At 34.6% G+C, this 23,734-nt stretch overlaps 1 protein-coding gene across 1 annotated transcript in view; it reads left to right on the top strand.

Annotated features, from left to right (window-relative positions):
• CACNA2D3 (calcium voltage-gated channel auxiliary subunit alpha2delta 3) overlaps positions 1-23,734 on the top strand; it is a 987,429-nt gene that overhangs the window by 915,114 nt on the left and 48,581 nt on the right. The window contains exon 34 of the mRNA XM_077128978.1: positions 111-222. Coding sequence (XP_076985093.1) covers positions 111-222 — 112 coding nt within the window. The remainder of the gene's footprint in view (positions 1-110; positions 223-23,734) is intronic.

Raw genomic sequence — 23,734 nt, 5'->3', positions numbered from 1 at the left:
AGAGCAGCAGGGGTGAAACTGCGTTCTGAGTTAAACTGTGGGCAGCCAGTCACAATATTGAGCCCAGGCCTTGTGTTCTCTATTTATTTTTTTTCTCCTTTTCCCTACAGCCCAAAAATTGAAGCAGACCCTGGAGCCTTGTGATACTGAATACCCGGCATTTGTCTCTGAGCGCACCATCAAGGAGACCACAGGGAACATTGCCTGTGAAGACTGCTCCAAGTAAGCTCACTCCCACCTTTCCACACAGCTTAGAATTTTCCCAGATGGACCAGTGCAAGCAGCAGACACACATTTACACTGAGAACTGGAATTCATGGCTGCCCTCCTGGGTGGGGAACTATTTCCATCAGCTTGGAAGAAACTTCACTTGGCTTTGTTAGAGAGATAGTTTAGAGGTTGGGAAGTATTCAAAATCATCTTGGAATATAGGCTATTTTTAGACCAGTTTGTTGAAGTTTGAAAAAGTCCCAACTGGTGTTTTTCCAGTGACCAGTCGGTATTGCTGGGATAGTGTCTTTAGGTGTCTGGATTGAAAGCATCAAGCCTTCAGCATTCTCCCAAATCTGATTTTTGGAAATAGTTGCTCAGAGTTTTGTTCTGTATTTCTTGATTACTAATGAGGTAGAGCATGTTCTACTGGTCATCTTGGGTTCCTGGTTTCTTCGTTCCCGTGACCAGTTCCCTTTTGGGTGGTTGGTTCTATTCTTACTGACTTGGGTATCATTCCTATGTTCCAGACACAGTTTCTTATGCATCATACATGTATTTTCCTATTCTCTTTCCTGTCTCTTCAGTGATGATAAGATGTTTTTTGATGCATGAAACTTTTTAATGTTATTTTAATGTAGCCTAATTTATTCCTCTTTTACAATTTGTGTCTTGTTTAAGACATTCTTTTCTGCTCTGACATGATATTCTCATATATATTCCTTTTGAACACTTTAAAGAGTTGCCTTTCATTTAGGACTTTAACCCATCTAGACTTTATTTGTGTGTCTGTGTGACATGAAGTAGGGCTCTAATTTAGCAGTTTTCCATTTAGTTGGCCCATTATCTAAGCACTATTTATTAAATAATCTTGATGTTCCCACTGTATTTTCACATAACATGTCTGCAATGGACTGAAATCTCATTTATACACAGATTTGTTTTCAGGTTTTACGGTTTGTCAACACCTGCATCTGTGCCATACCCCTTATAGCTTTAGAAGGTACCTTGATATTTAGGAGTACCAGTGTTCTTTCCTTATTCTTCTTCTAAGTTGTCTTAATTATTCTTGACTTGTTCTTTCACATTACCTTTTGGAATCAGCTTGCTAATTTCCCTGAATTTTGCTGTAATTTGACTTAAACTACTATATATTGCAGATGAATTTGAAGATGATTGCTATCTTTCATGATCTTGGACTTCCCATTCATAAACTACATATCTTTATTCATGTCTTTTTCTATAACTTTTAATAGTTTTATAATTTTAGTTTTGTCATTTATTCCTAGACAACTTGTAGTTTTTCTTTATCATAAATTGTATATATTTTGAGCTATATTTTCTAGTTGGCCTTTTCTAGTGTGTAGGAACACCGATGTCTGTCCATTGAATATCTTATATCAAGCAAATTGCTAAATGCTCTTTTAGATCTCACAGTTTGTGTATGGGTTCTCTTGGACTTTTTGCATAGACAGTAATATCATTTGTGAAGTTTTGTTTCCAGTTTCCATAGGACTTAATGTTTCTTTGTTTTTTTTATTGTAGTGTACTTCTGATACATTACTGAATAGTAGCCGGGAGGGAGACAACTATGTCTTATTCCCAATTTAAAGGGACTGTTTCTAATCATTCCTTGTTAACTGTGATGTTTGCTATTGGATTTTGGCAGTTAGCCATTTATTAGGTTACAGCAAACCATTTCTGTTGCTATTGTCATTGTTTGAAACCTGAATGGATGTGGAATTTCATAAAATATATTTTCTATACCCATTATTAAAATCATTTTAAATTTGTTTGTATGTTGATTTGCATTGATAATTTTAAAAGTTTTAAGGTCACATATTTATACATTCACTAATAAATATCTTTAACAGTAGATAGGTTGTCAAATATGAAAACACACTTGCTTTCCCAGGAAAGAGCTTCATTGTTATGATTAAAAACAAAACAAAACAACATAGTATTAGATTCACTTTATTCATTATATTATGGAATTTTGCACCTATGCCCCAAAAGGAGAGTGAGCTATACTTTTCTCTTCTTGTACTGTCATTTGGTTTTGCTATTAAGGTTATTCCTTAACAACCTTAATATTCTCATATATTTTCCTTTTGAACACTTTACAGAGTCACCTTTCATTTAGGACTGTAACCCATCTAGACTTTATTTGTGTGTGTGTGTGTGTGTGTGTATGACCCTGACTCATCCCCATCTTGTCTCTTCTCTCCTCACCCCCAACTCTGTTTCAGATTCTCTGAACTTCTAACAATTTGTTGAACAAACCACAATTTATCTTGTCTCCCCAATGTTCTTCCCTAGAGCATCAACTCTGATCAAAAGTATCATAAAAGTACTTGGAGAGTTTTCACTCTTTTTCTAATCACTGTAACATTTTGTCAAAACTTGAATTATCTGTTTTTGTTTCCCTTTTTTTTTTTTTAATTTATAGCCACTGAGTTTCCTTAATGGTTAGACAGATATCTCTTTAGATTTTATATTTCTTTTTGAAATGATTTTAGTGATATTATTTGTTATAAAATTTACTATTTTATTTCAGTTTTCAAGTTTTTGGGATGAACTTGTTAAGTGTTCTCTTTTGATTAGAAATGCTACTATAATATTTGTAGTTTTGTCCCTTTAAAATTCTTGGTTTTTCACTTGATTCCTTCTCCTTTCCCCCTACCCCACCCCTCTGTCTCTCTCAGCACTGCCAGAGACATATTTAGTCTTTTTAAAAAAACCTACCATTTAATTTGTCTACTCTTCCCTGTTCTTTCTTTTACTCTCTATTTCTTACCTTTCTTCTTCTTTTTGTGAATTTACTCTCTTTTTTATTTTGTAGTGTTTTTTGGTTTTGGTGCTTAGCTTTCATAGTTTTCTTAACTTATACACATAAATATATATTCAAATATATATATCTTCATTTTATTTCATATATATACAATTTCTCTCTGCATTCCATAAGTTTAATAAATAGGCCTTTCATGTTAGTAAACACTAACAATTTTATAATTCTCATCACTTTTTGATCTGTAAATTTTTGAATAGTGTTTTAATATTTCCCAGTATATGGATTTTGAGGCTGTTATTAGTGATGCTAATTAAATGACACTCTGTGCTGTATAGCATGAGCTTTATAGTATTTGTGGAGACTTGCTTTGTGATTTAATGCTTTTCCATATATCTTTGAAAGCAAGGTAAATTCTCGAAGAGCTGGGTACAGGGACCAGTATGGACCTATTAGACTAAGTGTGTTAATCCTGTTTCAAATCTTTGTGTATGTGTGTCTATTTTAGACATCAGTTAATCTCTCATCAGGCTTATGGATTTTTCAAATTCTTTATTTAATTCCACTCATTTTGCTTGCTATACTTTGAAGCTGAGTATAGCATATATCACCATGGACATTCCTGTTCAGGACTGGTGTAGTTTCCTAATAAACCACTCCTTTTATTGCTGTGTAGTAACTCTTTTCATACATGAAAATGCTTTGTGCTAATGTCTATTTTGTTTCTCAATAGTGCAGGAAGAGCTGCTCTCCTTTTACTAGTATTTCCTAGGTATATTTTCAAAATTCCTTTGTCATTTTGCATTAGGATTGTGTCATATTAACAGATTATAACTGGATTTTATATTTTTATATATTACAGATTTAGTTTTTTTAAAACTTTTTGTGTTTACTGATAAGTTTGGAGTTATTTCTACCATTATTTTATATGCTTTAATTCACCATGCTTTTTATCTTTGCTTCTTCCTTTTTTGTCTTCTATTGAATTTGAGTTTTCTCTATTCCTTTTGCTCCTTCCTAGTGTATAAAGTATATATTCTTTTCCTTTAGTAGTTATCGTTAGCTTTTTAGAAATGTTGTGATTGGTCAGAATTCCTCCCTCCTCCAGAACAAGCAAAAACTTAGAACCCTCTGACTTGACCCATCTCTTCCATATAAGATTTTTCTAGCATTTTGTTTCTACTGTGTTTTTAACCCATTCAATATTTTATTGTTATTGTTGTCTATTGTAAATTACTTGTTTACCTACATGTTTATCAATTTATTTATTCCGCATTCTTTTTTCTTCCCCATTGTTTTTTGTTTTACATTGTTTAGACATTTTTATCAGGAATGATCTGGGAGTGATAACTTCTTGCATTCTTTGTCTAAAATGTCTTCTTTATTATGTACCCTTCAATGATAATTTAACTCAGTATAATCTAAATTGGAGTCTTCTGAAGATTTTCCATTGTCTTTTGGCCTTAGCTGTGTTCCTTAGTAAGTCATCTGGTTTTTCCCCCCTCTGATGGCTTTTAAAGGTTTACATTCTCTTTAATGTTCTGAAATTTCACTGAAGTGTGTCTATATATATAGATATAATTTATTGTAATTTCTTTAGTCTTATATTCCACTTCACTGTTTTCCTTTTTTATTTAGTCTAGTATGCTACTTAAAGAATCCACTGTGTTTCTAATAGTGATAATTTTTTTTCTAGAAATTTTACTTGCTTCTTTAAAAATTTGTATTTTTTTATACAGTCTTATTCTAGGTTTCCTATACCTGTACCTTTTGAAATTGTTCTAGTAGTTTAAATTCTCGAGGTACCATTCTCCCTTTTCTTTTGTCCACCGACTATCTTTCATGGTAGATTGATTATTTGTTTGTGTGCTTTGCCATTTTTGACTGTGAACTGATCTTCAGTATTAACTACTATTTCTGTGGGACTAGAATATAGCTTAAATTTCTCTTTACAGTGGATTTGCATTTGGTCTTCTATCCTGGAGCCTATTGGTATTGACTGCCTGGGAATACTTGTAATTGTAAGTTTTTGTCTTTAGGAATTTTTGCACCATGTAATTACGGCAAATCTTTTTTTCCCATGCAGCATGTAGTTTAGATTTGAAGTTTGATTTCTCAAGGGTAATGTTATTTTTCTTATCTAGAGACCCAGACATCTCTAGAGTATCAACCTTTGACACTTACCTACATATGTACAAATTGATTTTTAATATCCTTTCTTATAAACTCTGTTTACATTTAAATATTTCTGTGTGTTAATAGTATTTCATCCAGAACATCTGAGTGTTTGGAGTAGGATGCCTTTGACATTTCCCTAATCCACCATTTCATCACTTTGTATTCCGACTGAAGGTATTCTAGAGCCACCACAAGAATGGTGACTTCCTGCAGGAGACTTGGAATCAGAGTTCAGTGTGTGAATCCTGAAGCTACATTAATTATTACCTGTGTGATCTTGGACAATAACCTTAACTCCTTAGCACTTAGTATCCTCGTGGGTAATTTTGGAGATAAAATAGTAAGCATATCATGGGCTTGTGAAAATGACATGAGAAAATTTATGTTGTGAATTTAGCATAATGACTGACACATAAATACTCAAAAAAATGGCCACATATAATAATACCATCTTTATGAGATATTTTTAACCCCCATAAACTTATTCTGTCCAAATGTGAATTTTTTCTTTCAGAAGTCTAACATCATTTCACTACTATAGCATTCCCCCTAGAAAAAGGCACAATATATATCTATCCCAAATGACCAAAGTTCATAATATATGACTTAAGGATTGTTGACAGTTCACAGCTCTGATTCTCTGAAGCAGACTCTATTGATTTATAGTGATTGAGAATCTTTTGTCCAGGGGGATATTACACCAGTCATTATAACTACAAACTCTGTGAGGTGGCCAGTATCTCTTATCAAATGATATGCCATGATATTTAGTGGAACACAGGTTGGTTTGGAACACAAGTTGGGTTTCATATTTACATTTTAAGCAAGAAAACAAATAGAACCAAGATAGAAAATTACCGGCACAATCCATATTTTTCCTTATGGACTCATAAGTAGAAACCAAAGTATGACTACAGTTTGATTTAAGTAAGCGGCCTCAAGATTTCAAACTGAAGAAAAGACTACCTTTCATTCATCCGAAGATCACTGAGTTTCTGCTACAGCCCAGGACCAGTGCTGGTGCACTGAAGAATGCAAAGATGGATAAGATTCAGATTTGATGCTGAAGGGAAGAGCATTGTGGAGACAAGATAAATTGTGTTTTGTTAAAAAAATTGTGAGAAGTTGAAACAGTTGGGGATGAAAGAGAGATGAGAAGAGACAGGAAATGAGTCAGGGCCAGTTCACTTTGCCCCTTTGATTTTGCCAAAGAGAACTTCAAATGCTACCCAGACCCACAACAGAAGGGTTTGTTTGTTTGTTTGCTTGCTTGCTTGCTTGCTTGCTTGCATGGGCAGGCACCAGGAATCGAACCCTGGTCTCCAGTAAGGCAGGCGAGAATTCTGCCACTGCACCACCATCACACCACCTCAACAGAAGGGTTTTAAGGAGGGGGAAAAATTATCAGATTCCAGATGAAAGGAGAACAAGTAGCAGTAACAGTGATAATGGTAATTTCTTGATTCAGAAATGCCATTTGCCACCCCTGTTTTTCCCCCAACATCTTTGCTCATAAAAGAAGAAAAAAAATCTCTCATTTGCTTCTTTTTCTTCTGCTGCTCTTGCTGTATTATCTGGGGGGCAGTAGAAACTGATGTGGTGGCTGGGGTAACTAGTTGAAGGGGAAATAAATTCATGGCTATATTTTTCCAATACAAAAATTTTGGTGAGGCTTTATTATAAAATTCTAATATAATGCTCATATCATATATAATACACTCATAAAAATACCCATTTGGGGTATTTTTGAGGGATCAACACTTACTTTTATTCTTATCTTTTGCATATCCCATTCCCTTTATCCTTCTGTATACTGTTTTATGAAATGGGATTTTTTTGGAAATAGAATTAGAAGATATGTCAGAATATTTATCAAATTTTTATCAACATAAATCATGTGTTTCCTATGAACATTGTATTTTTGGAATGCAATCTGTTGAGGAAAAAAGTAACGTATTATCATTTTCTCTCCTTCCTCATGGCTCATATATTTCTCGGCCAAAATGTTTGGTGACAAACAGAAAGCCATATTTGCACATCTGCTTTACCTCTAATTTGTGTAGAAATTTGTCAACATTTGCCTCTGAAAAGAACGGGATTTCACAGGACTAACTCTCTAAGCCAATTATTAATTTTTGATCAACTTTTTAGGTAACTTCAGGTCAGGGGCAGTGACATTCAAAAATAACACCATTCTATAACATTTGGCCAGAAGTAAGCTGGAAGCTGAGTTTGGTGAAAATTATAGTATTTCAAAAACTATGCACTAAGATCTTTTTCATAGAAAAACATCTTGCCTCCCACAATGGAACATACAAAACTGTGTCCATTACAAACCGGTCTCAAGGCACTGATTACTTTCCTCCACAAGCCATGGCAAACCATAGAGCAACAATCCCAAAGAACTGTTCACTTCCCACGGGAACACACTTCATGGGCTGTCATTAATAATCTGCCGATCTCTTTGAAAAGAGCAGATGACCCTGGTGTCTAAACATTTTGCTAGAACACAGGAAACCATGTCAGGTGGTTCTAGCCCTATAGTAAATGTCCTTTTGGTCTCCAAAGAATTTTGAAGAATGGCTGCTCCTCACTCCACTTCTGTGTCCTGTTTGCAGAAACCCTTGATGGTTTTATATGGAAAATACATCAAGGAATGGATGAGTTGCTCTAAATAGAAAACTTTAAATTGACAACTCAGTGGACATTCATCTATAACATAGATATATTATACCATAGAGGGATAATATGCAATGGTTTTTTTTTTTAAATAAAGGATTTTCAAAAATATAGGGTTTATTAAGAATGTAGGAGCCTAAAAGAAAATAAGAATTTACATAAGAATGTCATTAGGGTTGGTGGTTTGGCCATTCCAACCAATAATTTTTGTCATTCAATATCCTGCTGATTATTAAATTAATCTGTTATTCAAATAGCAATCGAAAACAACTTGGCCCATACTTTCTGGGCATTTGTGACTGTCAACAAGCTTAACAAAACTGGATTATCTTTGAAAAAAGTAACATTTTACTATTATTCAGCATATTTCTATCCTTCTTAATACCCCACCTCCCTCTGCCACAAAAGGCATCCACAAAGATTTATTTCCTTGGAATATGAATCAATTGTGAGAGTTAAATACATGTAGTCAGTTAAGAAAAGTAATCAAAAAGACAAATGATCATATATTACATGCTCACTGTCAGTACGTCTTGTCACATTTCAATGCTGGCAAGATAGTTATTCATTTCTAGGACAAATTGGTTCTTTTGTTTTTTGTTTGTTAGTATGTACTTTTTTTATATCATCATTCATCATTTTTCATAAAATTCATATTATCATCAGTTTACTTTGTTGTCTGCACACAAGCTTTGCTCATCTTCCTGGAAGCTCCTAAAGCTTTGGCTACACTTTTCTTCTCTCATCACCTCTCTCCATGCACCTTTCATTTATCCACTAAACTGAAAGGGAGCAATTGGCCTTGAATCTGTGTTGACATGCTCCATGGGCTACAGTTCAGAGAACCATCATTCAGGGATTCCATTTTCCTACAAGCTACTCTAATTTCCTGTTGAGGTCTCATGCTGGGTGGGTGATTTACCGCATGTCTTCCAACTGTTCTTAGTGAGTGCCCTGCAGGTGTTCCCACCAACCAGATCTTCTGGAAAGGACCTCTCAAATGGATCTGTTGCACTTGGGAACATGGCATTTTCCTTGAGGAAAGGCTGGGAGATGTGCTCTGTGACTGGACTGTGGTCTGATCGATGCCACTTAATAGTGTAATGATCATGGCCAGTTTTATAATCATCCTGGACCTCAGTTTGCTCATGTCCATAAAGGGCAAAATAATAATGATCCCTGCCTCATACCATTTATGTGTGAGTTAGAAAACATCATATGACCCTCACACTTAGCATAGTGCTTAGCACAGAGTACAAGCTTCATAAACGTTAGATTAGAAAGCATAATCCACAAACCCATTTGTGTTGACAGTGAGGTAGGAGAACAGCGGGACTGTAGTCAGTTCCTTCTTCCAGAGTTCTCAACCTGGAAGGTAAAACTGATAGTTTCAGTCAGGAACAGTCAGTGATGAGGTTATTGCATCAACCAGACCCTATGGAAAATAACTCTTGTTTTTTTTTACCATTTCTTGTGCCCACTTGAGCCCTTGGTGCATAAAACTGTAGAATTCTAATCATGGATTATACATATTTAGTAGTGATAGGATACTGCATTACACCAATGAGAGGCAGATTTTGCCAGTAGGAGTACATTGGTGTTGTGAACGATACATTTTAATGCCTACAAATTTTAACATTTTAGCCACTTCATTTACAAGCATGAATTCGGTGAAACGTCTTGTATTTCCTGAACTCTAGTGTCTTGCCAAACTACTGTGTTCAGTCTCATTTAAAACATGTAAATAATTGTGATTCAATTTCACATGAAATAATCATTGGCTCTTTCAAATGTACTTGTTTACTTCTAAACAAGTTAGCTTTCCACTTCGCAGTGAGATTAACTCCCCCAAATCAAATTATTCCCTTTAGAGATCAAGGACTATACCATATTCCCCCCACCCCCACCCTCAGGTTTTCCCTTGATGCTGTTCGCTTGCTTAAACCCTGCTATGCTGGAGAGTGATATGCAGAGCCATGGGTTGTGGCTTATCCAAATCAGAGTAGTTATTGTCCCCTCAGATTTCATGAAGTAAAACCCACGCTGCTATGGAGGAAGTTCCGCTACCTCCCCCTTAAATGTTCTTACGTCACTGCTCTGCATCCCAGAAATGTGGTAGGAGTATCTTCTGGATCCTAAAAACCATTACTTTTCATCATGAAAGATTTAAAACATGACTCTTTCAAATCCACAATTTTTCAACAACTTGTATAACATCGAAGATGTGTCATTCGCCCCTTACTGAGGGGCTCCCTTCTTTTTATAGAATGAATGTGGGGCCAGATCTGAACCATTCAGTACCAGCCCTTACAACGAGCACCTTAGTTAGGGTTGTATGTTTGTGGTGGACAAAAATGTCTTGGATTTTTTTTTTCCTAAACAGTGGGAAAGGCATGGGAGAGATGAGTGCTTATGTTGGGAACTTTATTTTAAATTCTTGAAATAGTGCCACAAGATGGGCATGTGTCCCAAAGGTATTAGGATAACAGGGATTAAAACCTCTGGTCATTTTTTCTACCAGTCCTTCTAAATCTCAATTCAGTGAAGCACTTCACTGGAGAAAGGACTTCACTGACTCTCTCTTTCTTGGATACTCAAAGGGAAAAAAGTGCCATATTTCCAGAAGTGATGATGGTTACAACTTTGAGGACCCAGGTAGAATGGATGTTGTTGTATAGGTGTTGCTATCTTTACTTGCCCTTTGATAAGTAGTGTTTGGAGAGGTTTTAGTACAGGAAGTGTTGTAAATTACTGTTTTCCTTTTCAAGCCCATCATGCAAAATAAGGGAGCACATGTCTATAATGATTAGGCAGGTCTCTACCTGACATGAATTAACCTCACAAACAGTTTCCCATTTGTGCATTTCTTAACGTGTGGGAAAGCAGGGTGGGAGCACATGTAAGTCTGGCTGGGCTCACAACACAGGGAGGCTTTCCTCCTCCGTGCCGGAGGGTAGAAGACCAGAGCGCCAAGGAATATTTTTAGAATGTTTATTTGCATGTGGAATTGAGGAGTGCAGAACTGTATCCACACTATTGACGTTTGCAGGCGGCATTTCTGCGGCACATTGTCTCCTTCCCGATGGTTGTTTGTGCTGACTCCCGCCATTCGTACCTCAAAGAACAGTCTGTGTTCTTCCCTTGGGCTGCCCAGTACTGCACCTGAAGTGGCTTAGTGAGTTGCCAAAACCCTATAGATGTGTGTTTATTAACTCTCCAACTTGCCCTCCATTTGTTTAGCTTGGAAAGGGTTTATATATTCCTATGGGTATTAAAAACCCATCTGATGTATTAAAGGAGCTCAAAAGATCAAAGTGGAAATGCTGCTTGAAATGCAGCCTATTGAATATACACATAAAATTTTTAGACACAAACCACATTTTCAAGGGACATTTTGTATGTTCAAGAAGGAAATTCATTTCTTAACGATCAATTTTTAATTTGGGGACTTGGAATTTTCCATTTTTTTTCAGTGACATCCTCCCCACCCCTGCGTCCACACATACCTTTTTTAAGGGTCTGACCGTTTTGACAGGAAGACCTCTTTGCAGCCTAAGCAGAGGCAGGTAGTAATCTCAATAAGGTTTCCATGCCTAGGAGGATGTGGTCCAGGGACCTTAACAAACACATCAGCACTGGCTAATGAACAAAGTCCTCAGTGCAATTAGAAGAAAAATGGGCAGAGAGGGCACACAATGATAATCCGTGCCACTCATAGTCCAGACTAATTAACAATGTATTTGACAAAGGCAGAAGGATGGGAAAAATTCCAATGCTAGAATCTGTTTATCAGATGTTTTCTAAACAAAACATTGCCATACCAGCTTTTAGAAAACAAATCTACATATTTCATGAGTGATTCCATTTCTATCTGGGAATGCCCCTGTAATACTGGATTATGTCACTAGATCTATGCCCACCTGAAATTCATATCTATACACTATTTATTAAATGCCCACTTTGTGCCAGGAGCTTTATGCCCATTTCCACCTTTATTTTTCTTTCCGTTTTTTTTTTCATTTCACTTTGGCATTTCAACAAGGAGGAACCTAAAGCTCAGAGGAGTTAAGTCTCCTGACCAGTGTTACAGAGCTACTAAGTGCCAGACTTGAATTAGGTCCAGGTCTGCCCGAGTCTGAAGCCTGATAGAGAATTTTTGTTGACATCTAGGTGAATGCCCCTCTGTCATGGCACTGCGTCATCTATGTAGCCTCATGTCAGACTGAGTTCATCTCCCCATCAAGGTTTCCTTTGGAAACTGACAATTCTACCATTCAGTTGACCTATGGGCACATCCAGTTTGACAAGAGCCATATGCTTCCTGAATGCCAGTTCCATGCAAATCTCCAGCCAGATTTCATGGACGTGTTCTCTCACAACACTTATCACGTTACTGTTAATCATCTGTTTATGTATCTTCCTGCCCCCACGAGATCAGGTGAGGCAGGCCGGAACGGTGGTAAAAAAAAAAAAGTACTAGCTTTTGGTGTAGTGCAAATCTTGGTTTGAATTCTCAATTCCAATACGTTTTAGCTGGGAGATCTTTGCCAGCAAGTGACTTACTCCCCTTGGTTGCCACCTGCTATTCTATAAAATAAAGATGCTAATAATTAATGCCTACAGGAGCTTGGGTTGATGTGAATATTACAAGGTGGAAGTATAGAAAAGATGTCCTGTGCTTGGCATTTAATTGGCACTCAATAGCTGGGAGGTCTTATAATGAATTCATCATAGATGGGGATGTGTCATGGTAATTCCTATGTTCCTAGCACTTAACATAGCTTGTATATAATATATTGTTTAGAGAATCGCTGATTGAGACAGGCTTTCCCAAGATAATAACCAAGTAAAATGTGAGCAGCAGGAGGGCTTAATTCTAGTAACCAAAACACCTATTTTTTTTCAGTTATTTGACAATAAGTATCTGTTTTGAAAACAACTAGAAGCTCATATTCCCAAGAGCCCATAAGGAGCTGCAGATTTTGCTTAGGAGAAGAGAAGGTGGTCCAGAGGATGGAAGGGGTTTGTCTGAGGTCCTGCACTGAAGTAGCAACAGATGCCAGCTTCGAAGTCCAGTGCCTACCCCGCATTTTAGGATATTTTTCTTCCACATTATGCTACTTCTCCACAGCTAATCATTTAAAAAAAACTATTAGATAATTAACTAAATAACTAACAAAATATTTATACAAAGTCTGACACACAAACATGGGAAGTAATTAAAAAATATACACGGGTATGCAGTGAGAGGTCCCCCCTAACTGTGACCCACTTCTTCTCCTCTCTTAGAGGCTGCCACATTTCCAGGTCCTAGTATATCACTCTATGAATATCTTAACACAAATATAAGCTTATAGGTGTGTTAACTGTTCCATCATTGTTTTTATTTTTATTTTTTGCGGCAACAATACTATTCCATACACATAGCCCTTCATCATTTTTTCCCTGTTTTACATTGATTTTTTTTTTTTCTCTCTCTCGAAAATAATTCCCTGAAATTCCACTTGAGGGGCTCTACCACTATTCTTTTAACCTAAATTGGGTTCCAAAACTTTTGCTACTTAAAACAAAGAAGCAAGAATGGATGGATCAAAGGGCAGGCATATTTGTAATTTTGATAGATCTTGCAGAAATGCACATCGAAGTCAAACCCATTTGTATTTCTACCAGTTTATGAGAATAAATGTTAGCTTAAACTGTCATCAACATAGGCGTAGTGTCAAACTGTTTTGCTCTCTGCCCATCTGATAGGTGAAAATTGGAATATCAGTGTTATCTTACTTTTTTTCTTTTTATGACTGAGGTTGAGTGTCATTTTATGTTTTTAAGTCACTTGTATTTTTTTTCTGCGTGCTCTTTCTGTCCCTACTTCTATTTTTCCCTTAAGTTGTCGGTCTTTAATTTCAAGATGTTAGACTTTTCTTTCTTCACCTTATATAGTAGGAAAATTAACCACTTATATGTGTTGCATTAGAAACATATCTCATTATAATTTATTTACTTTTTCTCATTACAAAAGTAACACATGGCTGTGGTAGACAATTATCTACAGTCTCATAATCCAGAAATAAAAAAGAAAATATAGTAGTGATAGACAGGTTTTTTACACTTAATGTTTTTGTTACTAATTATTTGTAAGCTTCCTTGTATTACTAAAATAAATAGTTCTATTTCAACAAAAGGTATTGACTTCTAGCAGGGTGCCAAGCAATTTATTTCAACTTAATAATAAGTAACATTGAAATGACATTAAACAGGCATGTTGAAGGGTCACAGAAAAATGAGCTTTCAGAAACACTTGTTGAATGTGTGAGCAGGGCTATAAGCACAACTAATCAGGAAAATTAAAGCTACATGAGAAGTTGTTGAGATTAATGAACACTGATTAAAATAGGATAAAGGGCTCAGAGTGTATAAAACCACACAATACTCTGAGCAGGCCTGTGTGTTCCAGAGTGCTTATTTAAGTTAACAGTAAATCTCTCCGATGAATAATGCTAATACCGCTGATTCCAACCATTTCCTGTTTGGCCCATTCGTCTATTTTTATGTCATTTCTCTATCATAAAGGACATGGTTTCCAGTGCATGTCTGTCAAGCTCTGAAAATTGAATGGGATTTTCAAAAAGGAAGCAAAACAAAGAATGCACAAGCTTGTTTTCTGTGTTTGGAAAGTCTTTGTTGCAGGCAAGAAGAATTGAATGATCAGGGTATTTACAAAAATCTAAAAATGCTTCCGGCTGTGGCCCGCCCTGGGATACTGTATTTTGACCAGGTTTCTCTGGTGGTTCTATGCAAAACCAGGCTGAGAAACTTCTGTAGCATCTGCCAGGACACAGCACAATAAGAAGTGACAGTACTTTCCTGTATTTTCCTACTTCCCTAAAAGCCTGCTTTCTTCATTTTCTTAAAGTCATAAATTGAGAAGCTAGAAATATGGGGAAAGGTGAAGAAACCAAGGATAGAGTAATGCCAAAAGCTTCATTTATACCCACCTTTCCCAAAGATTGAGCCCAGGGTGAGGGATGGGTGCAGCTTGCAGTGATGTACCATCTTTGTATTTTCGGAGCCACAATTCAGAGGTGTTGTTGCACAGTGGGGCTCAGAGAAAGATGGCTAACTTGGCCCTGAAAGTTGAGTTTATGGAAATTAAAGTGACAGTCTAAATGGGATGAGTAATTACAATGAGCTATACACCAGTGCTTCAGGAAAACATGAACAGAATCCACCCAGACATCAATGGCTGTGCTGGAAGGAGAATTTCAGAACTTGTGTCTTAGGATCTTGGAGAAAGCAGGTAATACCTCCCTGGATGTGCCTAACTATAAACCAAAGTCAGGATGAAGGAAGTAAGTCATCAAAATCAATTATGAAAGGGAAGAAGATAAAAAGGAATGGATTTCTCCAAACTATCCTCTCAATGATTTTTAAAGGATGAGACAAATTAAATGTTTAGTGACCCATGGCATACTTCATCCTTGTCATTTTATGCATGCTTTATTTCTTTTTATAAATTGTTTTCTGTGATGTCACCTTTCTCCTCTGAAGCAATGTCTTTTTTTCTAGCATCAACTATATTTTTAGAGCAAAAACAGTAAGATACAACCTGATGTTTTTAGATGCAAGTAAATGCACTTGATTAACTTTATTCACTTATGCGATTATTTGTTCCCTTTGTACAGATGTGATGACAGAAAGCACAAAGCATTAAAGTAAAATAAGTTGGATTCCTGACCTTCAGTTTATAATCTAGCTAAATTACCTTCCCAAGAGGTCAGTGCATCCATCTAACAACTTATTTTGCCTAAGATCTAGGATTCTCCCTCCTTCTCACTAACATGATGATAACAGTCATATTAAGTCTTTTTAAAAAGTCGTCCTATTTTATCCAAATGAACATGGAAATGTCAAGCTACTAAATTCATTTATTGTTAGAAAATTTGATCATAGTACCTAGAAAAGCCAGAGTAAATTCCATACAAAAGTCTATCAATGTGTTTGTTTTCTTTTAAGCCTTTTTTTTTTCCCCATCTGCCTTTACCTGTTACTATTAAATCAGTGGGTTAGGAATGAATTGTTTTAGTTCAGATTATTAAGATGAACATATCATATAAAATTTTTCATCCTAAAATTTCCTTTTTTTTTTTTATTAGAGAAGTTGTAGGTTTTTGGCCAAGCTGTTGCTATAGATGAACTAATTGTGTTATCAAGTACTGAGAGAGAGAGTTATGAAAATCACAAACTATAATTGTGGATTTAATTTCCCCCTTTATTCTGTCAATTTTTATTTCATTATTTTGAGGCCACCATTAGGACGTGGGCTTCTATAGTATTGCTGCTATTGTGTGATATTAATATAGTCAAACCAGCTTTCTTCTATTAGAATTTGCATATTGTGTCTGTTACCATCGTTTTCCTTCCAACCTGTCTTTGATTTGCATTTAAAGTATATCTCTTGTAAACAGCATATGTTTTTGGTCTTGCTTTTCAATTCTTTTGTTGTCTGTGGTATATTTTATTTTATGTTTATTTGCATTTTTTATTTACAAAATGTAAAATTTGCTTTTTTATATAGTTCTGTGAATTTTGACAAATGCTTCTAGTTTTGTATCCACAACCACAATCAAGATATAAAATAGTTCAATCACGCCAGAAAATTCTCTTGAGCTTCCCCTTTATACTCACCCTATCCCCCCCAACCCCAGCCCATGACCAAAACTAACCTATTTTCTGTCCCTATGTGGCGTTTTCTGGAAGGTCATGTGAATAGGATCTTAGAAAATGTGGTCTTTTGTGTCTGACTTCTTTGACATGGTCTAATGCAAATGAGATTTATCCTTGTTATGGCCTGTATCATAGTTTGTTCATTTTTCACCACTGAGTAATATTCCATTGTGTGGCTGCACCACAGTTTGTTATTCATTCCCCAGCTGAGGGTCATTTGAGCTGTTTGAAATTTGGGGCAGTTATGAATTAAACCACTATAAACATTCACATATAGGTTTTTATGTGCACATAAATTGTCCAGTTACTTGAAATAACACCCAAGACTAGGATTACTGGCTTATATAGTAAGTACATGCTGAATTGAATTAGAAACTACACATTGTTTTTCATTGGCAGTGCAATTTTTTTTTTGCCTTTCTGCCAGCAGCATATGAAAATTTCAGTTGCTCCTCATCTTTGCTAGCCCTTGGTATTATTTTACATTTGCTTTATTTTATTTTATTTTTAATTTTAGTCCTAATTGTAGCACAGTGCTCATTGTGGCTTTAATTTGTGCTTTCTTAATGAATAATGATTTCATGCATTTTTCCTTGTGTTTATTTGCTAGCCACCTATATTTTTCAGTAAAATGTCTGTTAGAATATTTTGCCCATTTTTTAAAAATTGCATTGTTTTCTCATTATTGAATATTTGAGGTTGAGAATTCTTTGTATATTCTAGATTCAAATATCTTATAAAATATGTGATTTGCAAATATTTCTTCTTAAACTGTGGCTTCATTCTCTTAACAGTGTCTTTCACAAAGCAGAAGCTCTTAATTTTGTTGAAATCCCAGGTATCAATTTATGTAACAGACCTAAGAAAACTTTACCTAACCCAAGGTCACAGAATTTTCTTTTATGCTTTCTTTTAGAAATTTTAATAATCTTCAGCTTTACATTTACTTCTGTGATCCATTTTGAATTAATTTTTGTGTATAGTGTGAAGTATAGATTGAGGTTCCTTTTTTTTTTTTTTTTTTGCATATGGATATCCACTGTTCCAGCATCATTTATTGAAAATGACTACCCTTTCTCCAATGAATTGCCTTTGTCCCTTCATTAAAAATCAGTTGATTGGTACACGGGTGCTTCAGTGGCAGAATGCTCACCTTCCATGCAGGACTCATGGGTTTGACTCACGAACTGACACACCACCACCCCCTCAAAAAAAGTTAGCTGGCCACATATGTATGTGTTTATTTTGTTCGCTTGATCTGTGCATCTATCTCTTCTCCAGTACAAGGCTGTCTTGGTTACTGCAGCATTATATTAAGTCTAAAAATCAGATAGTGAGAGTTTTTCACCCTTTTAATTCTTTTTCAGAATTGCTTTGGCTATGCTAATACCTTTGGCTTTCAATGTAAAGTTTGGAAAAGCCTGTCAATTTCTACAAAAAAAAATCTGGGAGTTTCTTTGAAATTGGGTTGATTATATAACTCAGTTTGTGGAGATTTGACATCTTAACATTATTCCGACTGTTAGTCCATCAACATTGTATATCTGTCCATTTATTTAGGTCCTTTTAAAATTTCTTTCATTAGTATTTTGTAGTTTTCAGAATACAGATTTTTCAAACATTTTGTTAATTACACCTAAGTAGTTCATGTTTCTTTGGTGCTACTGTAAATGATACTTTTAATTTCAATTTCCAGTTCATTGCTAGTATGTAGAAATATGATTCATTTTCCATATTGATCTTGTATCCTGCCACTTAGCCTAACTCACACTTAATAGTTCTACTTGCTTTTATTTATTTATATATGTATTTATATATTTATTCTAGAGTTTCTTTAGAATTTTCTATGTAGATAATTAGTGCATAGACAATTATATTTCTTCTTTTCCAAACTGTATGCCTTTTGTTTCTTTTCTTTCCTTATTGCACTGATTAGGATCTCTGAGATGATATTAAATATCAGAGTAAGAGTGGACAGCCTTGTTTTATTCCCAATGTCAGGGGGAAAGCATTTAAAATTTTACCGTTAAATCTAGTGTTAGCTGCTGGTTTTTGTAGATTCCCTTTATCAAGTTAAGAAAATTCCCTTCTATTCCCAATTTGCTGATATTTCTTTTTTTATCATGAACAGGTGCTAATCGCCCCCCCCCCCCCCATTTCTTGAAATGCCTGTTTTCCCAATTTAGTCTTTTGATAAGTTGTATTACTTTTATCATGAGAAATATTGATCTGGAGTTTACTTTTCTTATCATGTTGTGTGGTTTCCAAATCAGAATAATATTGGCCTTGTAATAAGGGTTTTGAAGAGTTTCTTTTTCTTTTATATTCAGAATTATTTTGTGTAGAATCTGTAATACTTCTTCCTATAATATTTAGTAGAATTTCCCTGTGAAGCCCTCTCAGCCTGGGGCTTACTTTTTGGGGAAATTTTTAACTACAAATTCATTTTTTTAAATTAAATGGAACTAAACAGGCTATCTCTCTTTTCTTGAGTGCGCTTTGGCAGTTTGGGTCTTTCAAGGAATTGTGTAGTTAACCTAGGATATCAAATTTATAAGCATAGAGGATTTATTTTTGTGTTTCCTTATTATCCTTTTAATATCTGTAGCCTCTCTAATGATATCCCCCTTTACGTTTCTGATATTTTTACATTTGTTTATTCTCATTTTTTGTCTTAGTCATAGAAAAAGCAGACCAGAGGTTTATCAATTTTGTTGATCTTTTTAAAGAACCAGCATTTATAGCTTCTTTGATTTCTTTGTTTTTCTATTCTCAATTTTATTGCTCTTCTCTTATTCTTATAATTTCTTCCTCTTCTTTGCTTTGCATTTTTCCCCTTTTCTAGTTTCCTATGGTGAAAACTTCAAATTTTCCTTGAAGCCCTTTTTAATCTGCAAATCACAAATTTTGATATATTCTGTTTTATTTTTTCACTAAATTCAAAATAATTTCTCCTTTCCCCTGCAACTTTGTCTTTGAACCAAGGATTATTTAGAAGTATGTTACTCAATTTTGATACATTTGAAGATTTTCCAGAGATTTTTCTTATTGATTTCTGGTTTAATTTCTTTATTGTCTAAGAATGTTCTTTGTCCAATTTCAATTATTTTAAATTTGTAAATATTTGCTTTATTGCACATAATATGATCTAACTTGATGAATGTCTTATATGCACTTGAGAAGAATTATATTGTGCTATGGTTGATTGTAGCATTCTATAAATTTCGATTAGGTAAAGTTAGTTGATAATGTTGTTTAAGTCTATTATATCCTCATCGATTTTCTATCTACTTATTCTACTGATAACTGAGAGGTGTTGAAGTCTCCAACTATCATTGTGAACTTATCTAGTTTTCCTTTCAATATCTATTAGTATTTCTTTATTTATTTTGAAGTTTCATTGTTAGGTACACACACATTCAGGATTGCTATGTCTTTTTATTGAGTTATCATTATGTGTTGTCATTATACTTGGAAATATTCCTTGTTTTGGAGTACATTTGATCTTTAGGTATAATAACTCCAGCTAACTTTTTTTTTAACTTTTATTATTTTATAGTATAACATATATAAAGCAAAGAAAGAAAAAAGCAATAACTCTCAGAGCACTCTTCAACAAGTAGTTACAGGACAGATCCCAGAGCTTGTCATGGGCTACCATACCATCCTCTCAGATCCAACTAACTTTTAATTCATATCTTCATAGTACATGTTTTCCGTCTTTTTATTTGAGTTTATCTATGTGTTTATAAGTAAGATGAATTTCTTATAGACAAGAAATAGTTGGGTTCTACTTTTTCTATCCAGCATGTCAATCTCTGTCTTTTAATGGCTATGTTTAATTTTTTCATATAGCTATAGATACAGGGATAGCTTAAAATCTACCCTCTTCCTACATGTTTTCTATCTGTTCCTTCCCTTCTTTTTGCTGCCTACTTCTGTTTAAAGCAAATTTAGAATACTCTTTATCCCATAATTTTGATTAGAAAACATCAATATGTTTTGCAAATTCTACTTTTTCAACTATGTTAGCTTCAATGTTGAGTTTTATTAAATTTTCTGTAGAGAAGTTTTGGTTTTACAGAACAACCATACATAAAATATAGGATTCCCATATACCACCTATTATTAACACCTTTTGTAACTGTGGCATATTTGTTAGAATTGATGAGAGCACATTATTGTAATTGTAGTATTAACTATATCCATAGCTTCACTTAGGGTTCACTATATAGTGCAGCTCTGTGTTTTTGTTTGTTTTTTTTTTTTAACAATTTTATTCTATTACCATAAATATAACCTAACATTACCCCCTTTTAATCGCATTCAAATACATTTTTCAGTGCTGTTAATTATGTTCACAGTGTTGTGCTACCATCACCATCATCCATTACCAAAACATTGCCATCATTCCAAATAGGAACCCAGTACATTTAAAGACTTAATTCCCCATTCCCTATCCCTACCCCATCCCTCAGTAACCTACATTCCAAATTCTGATTCTAGGAGTTTGCTAATTCTAATGATTTCAAGTCAGTGAGATCATACAGTTGTTGTCCTTTTGTGTCTGGCTTATTTCACTCAACATGATATCTTTAAGTTTCACCCACATTGTCAAATGTATCAGGACTTCATTCCTTTTTACAGCTGAATAATATTCCCTTGTATATCTATACCACTTTTTATTTATTCATTCATTCATTAATAACCCTTGGATTGCTTCCATATTTTGGCAATAGTGAATAATGCCACTATGAGCATCAGTGTGCGTATTTCAGTTCAAGTCACTGCTTTCAAATATTTTGGTTATATACCAAATAATGGAATTGATAGATTAAATGGTAGTTCTTTACTTAGCTTTCTGAGGAACTGCCAAACTGTCTTCCACAGTGGCTCCACCATTTTACATTTCCACCAGCAATGAATGAGTATACTGTTTCTCCACATCCTCTGCAACACTTGATATTTTCCATGTCTTTTTATTAGCAGTCATCCTAATGGATATGAAATGGTATCTCACTGAGGTTTGTATTTCATCTCCCTGATGGCTAATGATGTTAAATATCTTTTCCTGTGCTTTTTTTTGACATTTATGTATCTTCTTTGGAGATATGTCTATCCAAGTCTTTAATCCATTTTTAAGTTGAGTGGTATGTCTTTTTATTGTTAAATTGAAAGATTTCTTTATAAACTCTGGATATTAAATCTTCATTGGATATATGGTTTCCAAATATTTTCTCCATGTGGTTGCATGTATCAGAAATGCATTCCTTTTTATGGCTGAGTAATTTTCCATTGTATGTATATACACATTTTGTTTATCCATTTATCAGTTGATGGAAACTTGAGTTGCTTTTATCTTTTGGTAATTCTGAATAATGCCTTCATGAAGATTGGTATGAAAATATCTGTTCAAGTCCCTGATTTCAAATCTTCTGTTGAGATTGTTGGGTTTTATGGTAATTCTATACTTAACTTTCAAAAGAACTGCTGAAATGTTTTCCACAGCAGCTGTACCATTTTAAATTCTCACCAGCAATAAATGAATGTTCTTGTTTATCCACATCCTCTCCAACACTTGTAATTTTCTGTTGTTTTTTTTTAAAATAGTACCCATTCTAGTGGATATGAAATGGTATCTCATGGTTTTGATTTTCATTTCCCTGATGGCTAATGATGTTAGGCATTTTTTCATGGGCTTTTTAGCCATTCATGTATCTTCTCTGGAGAAACGTCTTTTCAAGTCTTGTGCACATTTTTTTTTTACTTTGTTGTTTGTATTTTAGTTGTTGAGTTGAAGGATTTCTTTATGTATTCTGGATTTTAAGCCTTTATAAGATATATGGTTTCCAAACATTTTCTCCTATTGTATCATTGTTCTTTTACTGTCATGAAAGTCCAAAAAGGTTTTCCTGTTGTGTCATTGTCACTTTATATTAATTGAAGTCCTTTGAGGCACTAAAGTTTTTAATTTTAATGTGGTCTCATTTATGATTTCTTTTTTCTTTTGTTGTTTGTGCTTCAGATATAAAGTCTAAGAAACCACTGCCTGCTTCCCTAGGTTTTCTTCAGGAGTTTGATATTTCTGGCTCATATGTCTTTGATCCATTTTGAGTTGATATGTGTCTAAGGAATAAATGGAGAGCCTATCTTCCCAGCACCATTTATTCAAGAGGTAATTCTTTCCCAGTTAAGTGGACTTGGCCCTCTTGTCAGTAATCAGATGATCTTAAATGTGAGGGTCGATTTCTGAGCTCTCAATTTGATTCCACTGGACTATGTGTCTGTTCTTGTGCCAGCACTTTGCTGGTTTGATTACTGTGGCTTTATAATAACTTTTAAGATTGAAAGTATGTATCCTCAAACTTAGTACTTCTTTTTCAAGATGGCTTACACTATTTGGGGCTGCTTACACTTCCATATATATTTGATGATTGGCTTTCCTATTTCTGTAAAGGTTGTTGGAACTTTGATTGGAAACACATTGACTTTGTATAGTGCTTTGAGTAGAATTCATATCATATCAATATTTAGTCTTCCAGTTCATGAACATATAATGTCCTTCCATTTATTTAGGCTTTCTTTTAGTTCTTTTAGCAAAGTTTTGTAGTTTTCTCATTACAGGTCCTTTACATACTTGTTTATATTTATTCCTAGATATTTGATTTCTTTAGTTGCTACTCTAAAAGGAATGTTCTTCTTGATTTCTTCTTTGTTCATTGTTAATATATAGAAATGCAACTGTTCTTTGGATATTGCTTTTATACTCTACCATTTTGATGAATTCATTTATTAGCTCTAGGAGGCTTATTGTGGATTTTTCAGGATTTTCTGTACATAGGATCAAGCCACTGCAAAAAAAAGGAAAGTTTTAATTCTTTCCATCATATTTGGATGTCTTATTTATTTTTCTTGCTGAATTGCTCTAGCTAGAACTTCTAGTACAATGCTGAACAAGACTGGTGACAGTGGGTATCCTTTTTTTGTTCCTAATCTCAGAGGGGAAAGCGTTCATATTTCATTAATTAGTATGTTAGCATGGGATTTTCATATATGCCTTGTCCTTTATCATGTGAGGAAGTTTTAGTCTATTCTTAGTTTTCTAAATTTTTTTTTTTTGCATGGTCAGGCACTGGGAAATGAACTAAATATTTT

This window comes from Tamandua tetradactyla, chromosome 15 (genome assembly GCF_023851605.1).
Source record: "Tamandua tetradactyla isolate mTamTet1 chromosome 15, mTamTet1.pri, whole genome shotgun sequence".
NCBI classification, from domain to species: Eukaryota; Metazoa; Chordata; class Mammalia; order Pilosa; family Myrmecophagidae; genus Tamandua; species Tamandua tetradactyla.
The sequence above is the reverse complement of the archived record's forward strand: the minus strand, read 5'-3'. Positions and strand labels throughout refer to the sequence as shown.